The 14,254-nt window shown below is 46.1% G+C and overlaps 1 protein-coding gene across 2 annotated transcripts; it reads left to right on the plus strand.

The window, feature by feature from the left end:
- The first annotated feature begins 231 nt into the window (after nt 1-231).
- On the plus strand, nt 232-11,680 carry LOC103217855 (C-X-C chemokine receptor type 2). 2 transcript variants are annotated; one of them, XM_007966237.3, is made up of 4 exons: nt 232-625; nt 992-1,054; nt 4,017-4,068; nt 9,310-11,680. In XM_007966237.3, the coding sequence occupies exon 4, from the start codon at nt 9,350-9,352 to the stop codon at nt 10,415-10,417; it is 1,068 nt and encodes a 355-aa protein (XP_007964428.2). In that variant the 5' UTR covers nt 232-625; nt 992-1,054; nt 4,017-4,068; nt 9,310-9,349; the 3' UTR covers nt 10,418-11,680. The 2 variants fall into 2 exon arrangements, with proteins under 2 accessions (XP_007964428.2, XP_037857469.1); XM_038001541.2 differs by lacking the exon at nt 232-625 and having other exon boundaries at nt 656-1,054.
- Nucleotides 11,681-14,254: the final 2,574 nt, after the last annotated feature.

Raw genomic sequence — 14,254 nt, forward strand, 5'->3', positions numbered from 1 at the left:
CTCCTTCCTGGGTGCAGTACTATTCTGCCTAGAGGTGAGTTTTTTGCCTGTCTCACAGAGTAGGCTGCAGCTGCCACTTCTTTCAAAAGTTTTGTGGATTCTTTCAGTTTTCCTGTTCAGTTCCTGCATTCATTCCTGGAGGAAAAAAATTTATAGTGTGAATCTCTACACACTATTCTGTCCTTCCAAGTGGGAGAGGCATGCGAACGCTACCTCCAATCTGTTTGTCTTGGGGGGAAAAGAAGCAATTTGGTTTAAAAAACAAAAACAAAAAAAAAATGGATTTGCTGGGTTTAGCAACCCAGAGGTCATTGGGAACCTTGGCGAAAGCTATTTCAGTGGAGCAGTAGGAAGGAAACCAGTTGCAGTGTCTTTGTTGAGCAGCAGAGGGGAGGTAAGGAAGTGGAAAGAGCAGCTGTGGTAGCCGAAGGGTGCTAGGACAGAGGGAGCATGATAAAGCCATAAGTAAGGTGTGGTGGAAGGAAAAGAGCCAGGACAGAGGGCAGAGAAAGAGGATCCTCAAGGACAGGAGAGGCAGTGGGGCCCACAGAGGTGTGGGGATTCAACAGAAACAGAAGGAGGGACGTTTCTCACTCTGGCCCTGGAAAGAAGGAAGAAACTGCGTGTAAGTTCAGACATGTCCATTGGCGGGGGCTGGGATGCCCGCATCTTCCTTGTTAAAAAAGGAAGTGTAGGTTCAAAACATTTAGAGACAGAAGGTGGGTAGGCAAATCTCCACCTTCAGACTGGTAGGCTCCTCCAGAAGCCATCAGACAGGAAGATGTGAAAATCCCCAGCACTCATCCCAGAATCACTAAGTGGCACCTCTCCTGGGCCAAAGTCCCAGGACAGACCTCATTGTTCCTCTGTGGGAACACCTCCCCAGGAGGGCCTCTTGGATTTCCCCCTTGCAACCCAGGTCAGAAGTTTCATCGTCAAAGCTGTCTCTTTTATTTTATTTTTTTATTTTTTTATTTTTCCTGTCTAACAGCTCTGACTACCATCCAACCTTGAGGCACAGTGAAGACATCGGTGGCCACTCCAATAACAGCAGGTAGGTGACTTGTTCAGTCTGAGATGCTGGGGACATATTTCTAATGGAAGAGATCTAGAAACTTCAGCCTCCTCTGAGGACCTGAGAACTGGGGTGATGAAGTGTAGAAACTTAGAGCTAAAGACAACTAAGTCTTCACCTAGACAGTGCTGCACAAAAGAATTTTCTGCAATAATAGAAATGTCCTAGATCTGCCCTGCCCAATATGGTAGCCACTAGTCACACGTGGCTATGGAGCACTTGAAGTGTGACTAGTGTGACTGAGGATCTCAATTTTTTTTTTATTTTATTTTATTTTATTTTTTCTTTTTTGAGACAGGGTCTCACTCCAATGCCCAGGCTGGAGTGCTGTGGCATGATCTTGGCTCATTGCAACCTCGACCTACAGGTCTCAGGCGATTCTCCCACCTCAGCCTCCCAAGTAGCTGCAGCTACAGGCACGTGCCGCTACACTCAGCTAATTTTGCGGGGGGGGGGGGGTTTGTGGTTTTTTTGTTGTTTTTTTTTTTTGTAAATACAGGGTTTCGCCATGTTGCCCAGGATGGTCTCAAATTCCTGGGCTCAAGCGATTCGCCCACCTCGGCCTCCCAAAGTGCTGGGATTACAGGCATGGGCCACCTTGCCTGGCCTTTATTTTATTAATTTTAATGTAAATAGCTACACGTGGCTAGTAGCTATCATGCTGGACAGAATAGACTTGAAAGAAGCTCCCATTTTCCAAAGGCACACACCAAGGCCCAGAAAGAATGACTTCTCCAAGCAGGATTAGAAGCCAGGTTTTCGTTTTGTTTTGTTTGAGACAGGGTTTCGCTCTGTCACCCAGGCTGGAATGCAATGGCACAATCTCGGCTCACTTCAACCTCTGCTTTCCTATTTCAAGCAATTCTTATGCCTCAGCCTCTGGAGTAGCTGGGATTACAGGCATGTGCCACCACGCCTGGCTAATTTTTGCATTTTTAGTGGAGGCGGGGTTTCACCATGTTGGCCAGGCTGGTCTCTAACTCCTGGCCTTGAGTGATCCACCCTCAGCCTCCCAAAGCACTGGAATTACAGGCATGAGCCACCTCACCAGAAGCCAGATTTTTAATTCACTCCACCCTACATATAACAGCAGTGATCTCCATGGAAATGAAATTGACCTAAGGAGTGTGAAGGAGGCTGACTGGGAAATGTCAAATCTGGGCTCACCTCTCTACATCCTTCGTATCTGGCTTTCTGGGACACAAGGAGGTCCCTAATGGGGCTCAGAAACTTTAGGCTGGGATCCTGCTCCTTATTACAGTGAACAGGAGATAGCATTTGAGAGTAGATTTTTAGAGGTTTTTTAAACTGAAAGCCTAATTCAGCTGTGTCACTCTAGGTAAGTTACTTAACCTCTCAGAGTCTTCATTTCCTCATCCAGAAAGTGCCTGCTTCATGAGGTTGTCCTGAGGATTAATTGATATAAATTCTAGAAAGCACTTTGCCCAGAAGCTAGAACCTGGTAGACACTCAACATTACAGCTAATATGACAATTAATATCCAGGGCAAAGCAAATTAGATGTCATCAAAGTCAGCCTTGAAAGCAGACCCACTGCCCATTGCTTTCCCTTGTTTGGGGATGTAGTGAGAAAGGCAGCATGTTATCAGTGAATAAACTATTCTGGTAATAATGATCACAATAATAAAGGTTAATGTTATACTTTATGCATGTCTTACATGATTTACAAGCAATCCCTCATTTCATTCTCACCACAACCCCGTAAGTTGGAGTCTGTATTGGCCCCGTTTGACAGATGAGTAAACTGAGACTCAGATAGGAAAAGTCAGTAGCTCAGAATTGCTCAGCTAGCTCTGATCTCATCTGCCTCTCTCCATAGGTAATAAGCCTCTATCTGGTTTTAGCGTCAGCTGGCCAGGTGGCATTGCATTCTTCCCCAGCTTGGGAAAGAGAGGTGACGAAGACTAAGAAACATTTGCTAAACAGTTAGACTCAAACATTCTTTCTTTGGGGTAGGTAGGCAGTTTAAGTGCGTCTGCCACAGGCATTGTGTGCCCTCTGGGCCCTGGGATGCATGGAGCAAGAGAGAGGGTAAAGAGTAACTGAGGGGATTGAGGTGTTGTTCACTGGGGTGGGCACTTGGGAGGGAGCAGAATTAGTGTTCATAGCTCTACCTGGATTAATTCATTCATTTGTAATCAATAGCAAATCGATAAAATACATTATTAGGGGCACTCAACACTGTTTTTAAAAATGTATTTGGACTTGGGCGGAATCTTCACTTTTACCAAAAGGCTTTCTTTCCAAATTAGAGGGTCTTGGCTCCAAGGGTGGTAGCTGCTACAGAGTTGGGGTCCTCAGACCCAATGCCAAGTGTATGAACCAGGAAAGAATATCAATACCCAGAGATGGACTTGTGGTCAGAGCAGATGGTTGGGGAGCGAGGGGAAAGAAGAGAGGCAGGAGCGGGGCCGAAAAGCAGAGGCATCAGGTCCTGGGAGGAACACCACCAGACTCACCAGAAGCTTTAGTCCATCTCTGTCGTTTTAATGCACTGCTCCCCTTTGACATGTGAAAGACATTCAAGAGCTATAGTACTGCCGATGGTACGATGGGGAAGCCTGAGGCAGCTGGAGTGCCAGGAGACTCAGACAAGGCAGCTGAAGGAGCCAGGGGCTCTGAGATACAGCAAAGATGAAAGAAATCCATGCAATCCTGGGCAAGCCATTTCCTTTGTCTGGGCTTGTTTCCCCATCTGTAAAATGAAAAGACTAGCTAGAAAACCCCTCAGGTCCCTTCCCAATATAAACTCTAGGAGTCCGTGAAATGACTATGGATCCAAGAGCTGACCTGGGAACTAATTATTCAAAGTTATCAGAATTACCCGCACCCTCAGGAGCTCCACCCCTGTACTGCATTGAGCAATCTAATCCACCACTCACTTCCTCCACTGTGTTCTCACCACCACCTCCCTTTCATAGGTTGCAGCTGCCCTCCTGGAGGTGTCCTACAGGTGAAAAGCCCAGCATCCTGGTAAGTCTTGGAACACCTACCCTTCCCAACAGCTAGAATGTCTCTGTTCTTTGTTTCCCTTGATATCCAGCCTACATTTATCCCAAGCATCTCTCCCCACCCTTGGTGGGCCCCTCACCCTCACCCCTTGGCCTCTTCATTTTGTCCCTTTGGGGACCCCATCCCCAAAGGGAGAACTTCTGTTCCTCCTCCCTCACAACCCTCTCCAACCGCTCAGGACCACTTGATGCCCACACTCTTCCCTTGGCCTAGTGGCCTTCCAAGACTCAACCAGCCCTCCTGGCCTGGGCTAGGACTGGGTCTGAGGATGGGCCGAACACTGTTCACTTCCCACTTCCCTACACTAAATGCAAGTATTTGTGGATTATATTTATAGAGAGAAAGAATACTGAAACTGTACTAAAATGACTGTTTTGTTGTTAAAAAGATTGCCTTAAATGTTTGAGATCTTGTAAATGTCTGTCATTTATAGCATTTTCATGTAATAAATTAGAATTCATGCCATCATCTATGGAGTTTCCAAACTACCATGAGTCACTAAGGGGCTGGCATTTTCCCTAAGTCAAGAAAGCCCCCTTTTTATCCTGGAAAATATGACTGGGTGGCCAGCCGGACCCAGCCATTTCAAGGGTGTTTGGTTTATCATCCCTGCCAGAGCTGTTTCTTTCATTCTGGGCCTAAGAAATGGCAAAAGAAAACAATGCATAACACATCAAAGAATGTGAGTGGACCATACACGGGCTGATTTAATTATATCTCAAGAACTTAACTTACAAATATGTTTAATAGATGAGGTGTACTTTTTTTAAGAAGAAGGGCTATAGACTGCAAATAATACAAGTGGAGCCCTTCACACCTCACTGGAACAGCGGTTTCACCACTTCTCCACCCTGTGATCGCAGGCTGGTTACTGAGCCTCCCTGTTAGGTCAGCTGAACCTCCTTGTGTCTCAGTCTTCTAGAAACAGGACCTAATTGTATCTATTTGTAATGAGCCATGGAGATCATGTACCTGTGAGGCACAAAGCAGACCTCAGATGTGTCATCTCCTTCCCTTAGTTTGTCCCTCTGTCTGCCAAGTCATCCTCTGTAGAGATTGGTAAACTAAAAAACAACACCAACAACAAACACCCCTCTCCCTACCCTAGGAGCTGGAGGTCATTGGCCTGACCTGGTTCTCCTTGCTGAATTCTCTACCTTCTGTCCTGACTTACACGCTCTCCCTCTGGAACCTGCAGCTGACCCATAATGCCTGGGAGCATGAGCTCACCCATATACGTCCAGCCCACCCCCAGCACAGCTGAGCACTGGATTATCCACAGTGAGGATTTACCTGTGAAACATGCTCTGCCAATGCTGCCTGTGCTGACACGACAGTTTCTGCAGCAGCCCCAGTCCTGGCTTCTCACAGCCAATACTCATACATACAAGGCCCTGCTCTCTAAGAGCACAAGCTCCCTGCATCCAATATGCTCTGCATCTACTCTCAAAGATGGGTCTTCTCTTGGGTCATCTGTTCCCTTAAGAGCATCTGTAATCATCTGCTCTCAGAAGTGATCCACCCTTGACCTCGTGACTTCATTGGACATACCCTGGACCTCTGAGCAAACTTGCTCTCAACCATGGGACTGTGGTGCTGGTGACTTCTTTCAGGTCTTGCTGACTATACTGGTCCAGCAAGCTGTATTACCAGCCCTCTCAATACCTCCCCAGCCTTCCGGCCAGGCAGGGCCTCACCATCATCATGATGTCTCTCTAGGTTCATCAACTGATTGAATCTTCTCTATCAGTTGCCTTGGTATGCTGGGAAGGCAATGTATCTGGCCCCTAACTCTCAAAAGAGAAAGTAAAAACTTGTCAGGAAGGTGATGGCTAAGAATTCCGTCACTCTTGGGGGAAAAAGGGCATTATTTTCCCAGTTTTGCTTAATCTTCTTCCACTTTCTTCTTTGCTACATATGATTGACAACAACAGAGACTTCCTTTCTGCTAAAGAGAAATCCTCCCTAGGACTTTTGTTGTTATTGTTGTAATATTTGTATTTGCTTTGCAAGGCTGTGCACCCTTTGATTAATCTTTTTGTTTTTATTTGAGACATAAGTCACATACCACAAAAGTCACCCATTTAAAGTTTTTAGCATATTCTACAACCATTGCCACTAATTCCAGAACACTTTTATCACTCAAAAGAAAAACTCTGTAGTCATTAACATTCCTCTCCCAACTCCCCTTGCCCCTGGAAACCACCAATCTACTTTCTGTCTCTACCAATTCTACCCATTTGCCTATTTTGGTCATTTCACATATATGGAATCACACAATAGGAAAACTTTTGTGTCTGCCTTTTTTCACCTAGACTAACATTTTCAAGGTTCATCCATGTTGTATTGTGTATCAGTACCTCATTCCTTCTCATGGCTGAATAATATTCCATTGTATATAATACAGTCATAGGTTGCTTAACAATGCGGATGCATTCTGAGAACTATGTCATGTGAACATCGTAGAGTATATGATGTTATAGCCTACTACACACATGGGCTATATGGTAAAGCCTACTGCTCCTAGGCTACAAACCTATACAGCACGTTAGTGTACTAAATACTATAGGTAATTATAACACAATGGTAAGTATTTGTATATCTAAACATAGGAAAAGAACACTAAAAATACAATATTATAATCTTATGGGACCACTGTGGTATTTGTGATGTGTCATTGACCAAAAAGTCTTCCAGTTGCTCATGACTTTTCCTCAATTTGTCTGTCCATTCATCAGTTGATGGATATTTGGTTTGTTTCCACTTTTTGAGCTTAATGATGAATGCTGCTATGAACATTAGCTTTCAATTCTCTTGAGTACATACCTAGGATGGGGTTTGCTGGTTCATGTGGTAACTCTATGTTTAACTTTTTTGAGCAACTGCTAAACTGTTTTCCAAAGCAGCTGCACCATCTTACATTACCACCTGCAATATGGGAGAGTTCTGACTTTTCCACTTCCTCACCCACATTGTTCTTGGGCGTCTTTTTCTGAGTGTGCCCAGCCTGGTGAGTGTGAAGTGGGTCCTGGGACCTTTAACTTCCTGGTTTTTCTCTGACACTGGGTTCCATTTGGAGGTAGGTTATGGACTTGGACATAGTTGGTGGTAGGATGGTCATCCCTTACTCTAAGGCAATGGCCAGAGGGTGATCTGTTTTGTGGTTCAGAAAGAAGCTAATTAGGGAGCTGAATTGCTTTAGTTGACTTCTTCTTTGAGAAACTGGGATTTTGTTTTGTTTTGTTTTGTTTGTTTGTTTGTTTGTTTGTTTTTGAGGCAGAGTCTCACTCTGTTGCCCAGGCTGGAGTGCAGTGATGTGATTTCGGCTCACTGCAACCTCCACCTCCTGGGTTCAAGTGATTCTTGTGCCTCAGCCTCCCAAGTAGTTGGGATTACAGGCGCGCATCACCATACCTGGCTAATTTTTGTAATTTTAGTGGAGACAGCGTTTTACCATGCTAGCCAGGCTGGTCTCGAACTCCAGACCTCAAGTGATCCTGCCACCTTGGCTTCCCAAAGTGCTGGGATTGCAGGTGTGAGCTACCATGCCCAGTCAGGATCATATTTTTGAATAGCTGCAGCCCACCCTCTACACCCAGGCTTCCCCAAAGCAGGATCTGTGCTGTCCTTGTGGCAAGGGCAGAGCCCAGGGAGTTAGACTAAATCTGAGAGGAACAGGGGAGTCAGGGCTGGATGGAGACAAACACATGCAGGACAGGAAGGTTATCCAACAGGGCTGGAGAGCCACCAAGCAAGGGTAGTGCAACCCCTGTCTTCTCTGCTTCCTGCTGTCCCTCTCTCTTATTGGGGAGCAGACTGGCTGTGTCTGCTCATCCTGCATGGTGGCCATGGCTGCCCAGAGCTCCCTGAATAACCTGTTACGTTTCCACCCACAGGGAGAATCAGGCAGCCCGCTTGCTTATTATTTTTAATATACTTTTCCAAACTACACACACATTCCCAAAGCAGGCCTCCTTCTACCCAAAGGAGAAACGCTGGACCTTACTAATTAACTGAAGATTCTGCTAGCTCGAGCCTTCCAAAACTCCATGCCACAATTGTTCAAACCATTTTCCAGAGTACCTCTTTTAAAATAACTTTTAGAAAATTGAACAAAGGGATTCATGCCTCAGTTTTATAGTCAAACCATGATCTTTTCTGAGGGTACAGCCCATTTGGAGTGCCTGCTTAATCCTCTGATTAAAAACTGAATGGGACTGAATGCAGTGGCTCATGCCTTTATTCCCAGCACTTTGGGAGACAGAGGCAGCAGAATTACTTGAGGTCAGGAGTTTAAGACCATCCTGAGCAACATAACAAGACCCCATCTCTAAAAAAAAAAAAAAAGAAGAACTGAGTGGCATCTCACATTTCTGAACATGAAACCCAGCCTTGATGGCCAAAGATGCTCACCACTGCAGGATCCAGGCAGTATTGAGTGTTCTGTGGGGATTATCCAAAGCGAACTTTCTTTTTTTTGGGGGGGGGGGGGTTATATATTTTATAATTTTTTTATTTTATTTGTTTTTATTACACTTTAAGTTCTAGGGTACACGTGTACAATGTGCAGGTTTGTTACATATGTATACCTGTGCCATGTCTGCTATAAAGACACATGCACACGTATGTTTACTGTGGCACTATTCACAATAGCAAAGACTTGGAACCAACCCAAATGTCCATCAATGACAGACTAGATTAAGAAAATGTGGCACATATACACCATGGAATACTATGCAGCCATAAAAAAGGATGAGTTCATGTCCTTTGTAGGGACATGGATGCAGCTAGGAACCATCATACTCAGCAAACTATCACAAAAACAGAAAACCAAACACCACGTGTTCTCACTCATAGATGGGAATTGAACAATGAGAACACTTGAGACACAGGAAGGGGAACATCACACACCAGGGCCTGTCCAAAGAGAACTTTCTGCAAAGTTTTAGGTGATGGCGATGCTAAAAGAAATGCTAAGAATTTCTCTCTTATATTAAAGAGAACTATGGTCCTTTCATAAAATGTACCATTTATCACCAAATTTATCTCATAACCTAAGAGCTACTGCTTACAAATTTGTAGGGAAAAATTACTTCAATGTAATACTCAAGCCAACACAAAGAATCCTATCCCAGTTTCTTGGGTGGATGTGCAAGAATCTGGGGAATTTATTGTGCAGTAACCTTCGTCTCTCTTCTATAGGTCAGGATTTAAGTTTACCTCAAAAACAGAAGATATTAACATGGAGATTTCCAACTTTGAAGATCTCTGGAAAAGTGAAGATTTTAGTAATTACAGTTACAGCTCTGACCTGCCCCCTTCTCTACCAGATGTCACCCCATGTCGACCAGAATCCCTGGAAATCAACAAGTATTTTGTGGTCATTATCTATGCCCTGGTATTCCTGCTGAGCTTGCTGGGAAACTCCCTCGTGATGCTGGTCATCTTACACAGCAGGGTCGGCCGCTCCGTCACTGATGTCTACCTACTGAACCTGGCCATGGCCGACCTACTGTTTGCCCTGACCTTGCCCATCTGGGCTGCCGCCAAGAAGAATGGCTGGATTTTTGGCACATTCCTGTGCAAGGTGGTCTCACTCCTGAAGGAAGTCAACTTCTACAGTGGCATCCTGCTACTGGCCTGCATCAGTGTGGACCGTTACCTGGCCATTGTCCATGCCACACGCACACTGACCCAGAAGCGCTACTTGGTCAAGTTCGTATGTCTCAGCATCTGGGGTCTGTCCTTACTCCTGGCCCTGCCCGTCTTACTTTTCCGAAGGACTGTCTACCCGACCTATATTAGCCCAGTCTGCTATGAGGACATGGGCAACAATACAGCAAAATGGCGGATGGTGTTGCGGATCCTGCCCCAGACCTTTGGCTTCATCTTGCCACTGCTGATCATGCTGTTCTGCTATGGATTCACCTTGCGCACGCTGTTTAAGGCCCACATGGGGCAGAAGCACCGGGCCATGCGGGTCATCTTTGCTGTTGTCCTCATCTTCCTACTCTGCTGGCTGCCCTACCACCTGGTCCTGCTGACAGACACTCTCATGAGGACCCGGTTGATCAAGGAGACCTGTCAACGCCGCAATGACATCGACCGGGCCCTGGATGCCACCGAGATTCTGGGCATCCTTCACAGCTGCCTCAACCCCATCATCTACGCCTTCATTGGCCAGAAGTTCCGCCATGGACTCCTCAAGATTCTAGCCACACATGGCTTGATCAGCAAGGACTCCCTGCCCAAAGACAGCAGGCCTTCCTTTGTTGGCTCTTCTTCAGGGCACACTTCCAGTACTCTCTGAGACGTCCTGCCTAAGTGCAACCCCGTGGGGTTCCTCCCTTCTCTTCACAGTCACATTCCAAGCCTCGTTGTCCACTGGTTCTTCTTGGTCTCAGTGTCTGTGCAGCCCCCATTGTGGTCACAGGAAGCAGAGGAGGCCACGTTCTTACTAGTTTCTCTTGCATGGTTTAGAAAGCCTGCCCTGGTGCCTCACCCCTTGCCATAATTACTACGTCATTTGCTGGAGCTCTGTGCATCCCGTCCCTGAGCCCGTGGCACTCTGTGTTCTAAGAAGTGAAAATCTACACTCCAGTGAGATAGCTCTGCATACTCATTAGGATGGCTAGTATCAGAAGAAAGAAAATCAGGCTGGGCGCTGTGGCTCAGGCCTGTAATCCCAGCAATTTGGGAGGCTGAGTCGGGCAGATCACTTGAGGTCAGGGGTTCGAGGCCAGCCTGGCCAACACGGTGAAACCCTGTCTCTACTAAAAATACAAAAATAAAAAAATTAGCCAGGCATGGTCACAAGTGCCTGTAATCACAGCTACTTGGGAGGCTGAGGTGGGAGAATGGCTTGAATCCGGGAGGCAGAGGTTGCAGTGAGCTGAGATCGTGCCCATGCACTCCAGCCTGAGTGACAGAGTGAACTCCATCTCAGTCCATGAAGATGTAGAGGAGAAACTGGGACTCTTGAGCATTGAGGGCGGGAATGTAAAATGGTGTGGCCACTGCGGAAGACAGTATGGCAGCTTTCTTCAAAACATCGGACATAGAATTATCACATGATCCCGCAATTCCACTTCTAGGAATTGACCCACAAGAAGTGAAAGCAGGGACTTGAACCCATATTTGTCCACCAAGGTTCATAGCAGCTTATTAGCTTATCCACAAGACCCAAAAGGCGAAAACAACCCAAATGTTCATGAATGAATGAATGAATGAATGAATAGCTGAACAAAATGTGATATGTACATAACAAAGTATCCTTCAGCCTGAAAGAGGAATGAAGTACTCATACATGTTACAACATGGACGAACCTTGTTATGCTAAGTGAAATAAGCCAGACATAAACAGCTATGATTCCACTTAAATGAGGTACTGAGAGTGAACAAATTCACAGAGACAGAAAGCAGAACAGTGATTACCAGGGACTGAGGGGAGGGGAGCATGGTGAGTGATGGTTTAATGGGCACAGGGTTTATGTCTGGGATGTTGAAAAAGTTCTGAAGATAAACAGTAGTGATAATTGTACAGCAATATGACTTAATGCCACTAAATTGACACTTAAAATGGTTAAAATGATCACTTTTGTTATGTATATTTTATATCAATTAAAAAAAAAAAAATAAGCCCTAAAAGGTATTTTAAGCACCAAGACTGATTAAACCAAGGCTGGAATCAAGGCTGGAACCACCTGGCTATATTTTTTGTTAAATGATTCCATTAATATCTTTTTTTTTAATAAACCATTTTTACTTGGGTGTTTATATTACTGCTTCCAAATTGCTACAGAGCGGTGGGGCAAGGGTGAGCAGAGATCTTGAGTGAGAGTCTTTACAAGAATTAAATCTCTTTGTTATTTGTTGTGTCGTAGAGAGAAGGATGCAATAGAGATAGAGCCCAGCCTTGCCATCCCCTTGCCCCCAACCCAAGCTTCCTGCTGTAGACCACGCATCATAGAAAGAAATGTGTTCTGGGATGCTTTAGGGCCTCTCATGTCCTTGGGTTGGCAGTAGGCAGGAGTGTCAGGGGTGAGACTTAGAGTTAGAAGGTGCAGAGGGTTGAGTAAGTTCACCAAATCCCCCTGATCACGTAGTAGGAAGTCAGAGAGCTCTCCCAGCTCAGCCAGCAGCACCCGCTGTGAGTGCCCTACCCTCTCCCCTCTCTCCCACCCAGGCACACACCCATCATTCCAGGTTTGACAGGACAGCCCGATTGCAGAATGGGGAAGTGGTTTATAATCTGTCATTGGGAGAAAACAAAAGATTCGAATCATGCCTCCAACAGCATGGAGTGCTGACTGTTCGGAGAGTGGGGATGCAGCAGAGATCCAGACAGACAGTGCCTTGCCCTGGGGGAGCTCGCATTCCTAGGGCTTGTCTCTGCAGGGTCTTTGTCTAGAGGGCCTCTGGGTCTGAGCAGCCTGAGAAGGAAGGAAGGAGGCAAGAGGAACTAAACGACCTCAGTTCCCAAACAACCCCCTTCAGGTTAACAACTAAATCTAGGAGAAAACAGGGAGGCAGGAGCACACCTCTGAGTGGGAGGGCTTGGGGGCAGAGAATTTCCACTCAAAAGCCACAAAAGTGCCTTTCCTATTGCATTCAGCACAACAATCCCTTCTTTCCTGCTCATTCTATGCTGGGCACTTGCTAAACTCAGGACCAAGCATGACTCAACTGCTCTGGCTGAGTCTTCGGAAACAGCTTCTGATTCAGTAGCAGGAAATGCAGGGGAACGTGTATTTACCAAGGACCTGACTTGCCAGAGGAACCAATGGTGCTCTGCCTGGACAAGGCTGATGGACCAGGTGGCTCCCCGAGACGACTCCCAGAGGGAGGAGGCCAAATTATGCCTCTGGTTTCAGGACTCTGCTCTTTCCTCTAACAAGGACTGGAAGAAACATGGGTCTCCAAGGATAATAAAAGGATACCCTCAGCCTAGGAAAATGAGGCAGAGATTAAATTACGCTTACGTGAACTCTGTAATTCATCTCTATCTCCAATCTCTCTCTCTCTGTCTCTCTGTCTGTCTGTCTCTCTCTCTCTCTCTTTCAGACTCTCTCTCATAAGAACAGTCTTGGCACAAATAATTTACCAACCACACCATCCCTAGGACAGGCAAATCTGGGGCTTGCCTTTGAGTTGTTGACTTCTTTCTTCCCTCTGATGTTTCTGAGCCTGAGTCCCAAGGTCTCAGGGTCCAGCACCTTTCTGCCTGATCTACCTGCTCGGTCTGAACTGGCCATTCTTGCTTCCTGTACTCACTCTAACACCATTGTCTATTTTTATCTATCTCTCTGAGTTCATGGTGTCTCTCTCCACCACAATCCCCAGTATCTGCAGGATGTTCATTACTTTGTTCATTAAATCAAGGCAGCCCCCAGTCTAAAGAGCACCCCAGTCTGCATGTCTTTTTCAAACTCATAACATGCAGACCCACAGGGAGAACCACACTACCATGCATAGCAGAGTCAAAGAGGCCTGAAGATCCGCATTTCCATACATAAATGAGGAAACTGAAGCTTTACCAAAGCAATCTGGCCAAAATCTCATGGCTAGACAGTAGTAGAGCTGAAATAAGATTCCTAGATAGTTCGTTTTTTAACCGATATTTTGCTTTTCGGTGCGAGCACCTGACAGACAGATGGAAAATTACATGTAGATATGACCTTGTCAGACCATTTCACTCACATGGGTAAGACCAGTCTACATTTTCTGCACCTGCACTCATCTGTGCCTTGAGCTGGGGTTGCTGGAGTCTCTGTCATCCTGATAGGGGTGCCCCAGCGGAGGTTCAGGGGCACGGGTGTGGGAGCAGCCTCAGGCTGGGTTTTCCTATTCTCGGCTGGCAGGCAGGACAGTTAAAGACACAGTCGTGGCCGGGCACAGTTGGTCACGCCTGTAATCCCAGCACTTTGGGAAGCCGAGGAGAGCAAATCACCTGAGGTCAGGAGTTCAAGACCAACCTGGCCAACTTGGTGAAACTCAGTCTCTAACTAAAAACACAAAAATTAGCTAGGTGTGGTGGTGGGCACCTGTAATCCCAGCTACATGGGAGGCTGAGGCAGGAGAATCACTTGAACCTGGGAGGCGAAGGTTGCAGTAAGCCGAGATCATGCCATTGCATTCCAGCATGGGC

This window comes from Chlorocebus sabaeus, chromosome 10, assembly GCF_047675955.1.
Source record: "Chlorocebus sabaeus isolate Y175 chromosome 10, mChlSab1.0.hap1, whole genome shotgun sequence".
In the NCBI taxonomy this organism is placed as follows: domain Eukaryota; kingdom Metazoa; phylum Chordata; class Mammalia; order Primates; family Cercopithecidae; genus Chlorocebus; species Chlorocebus sabaeus.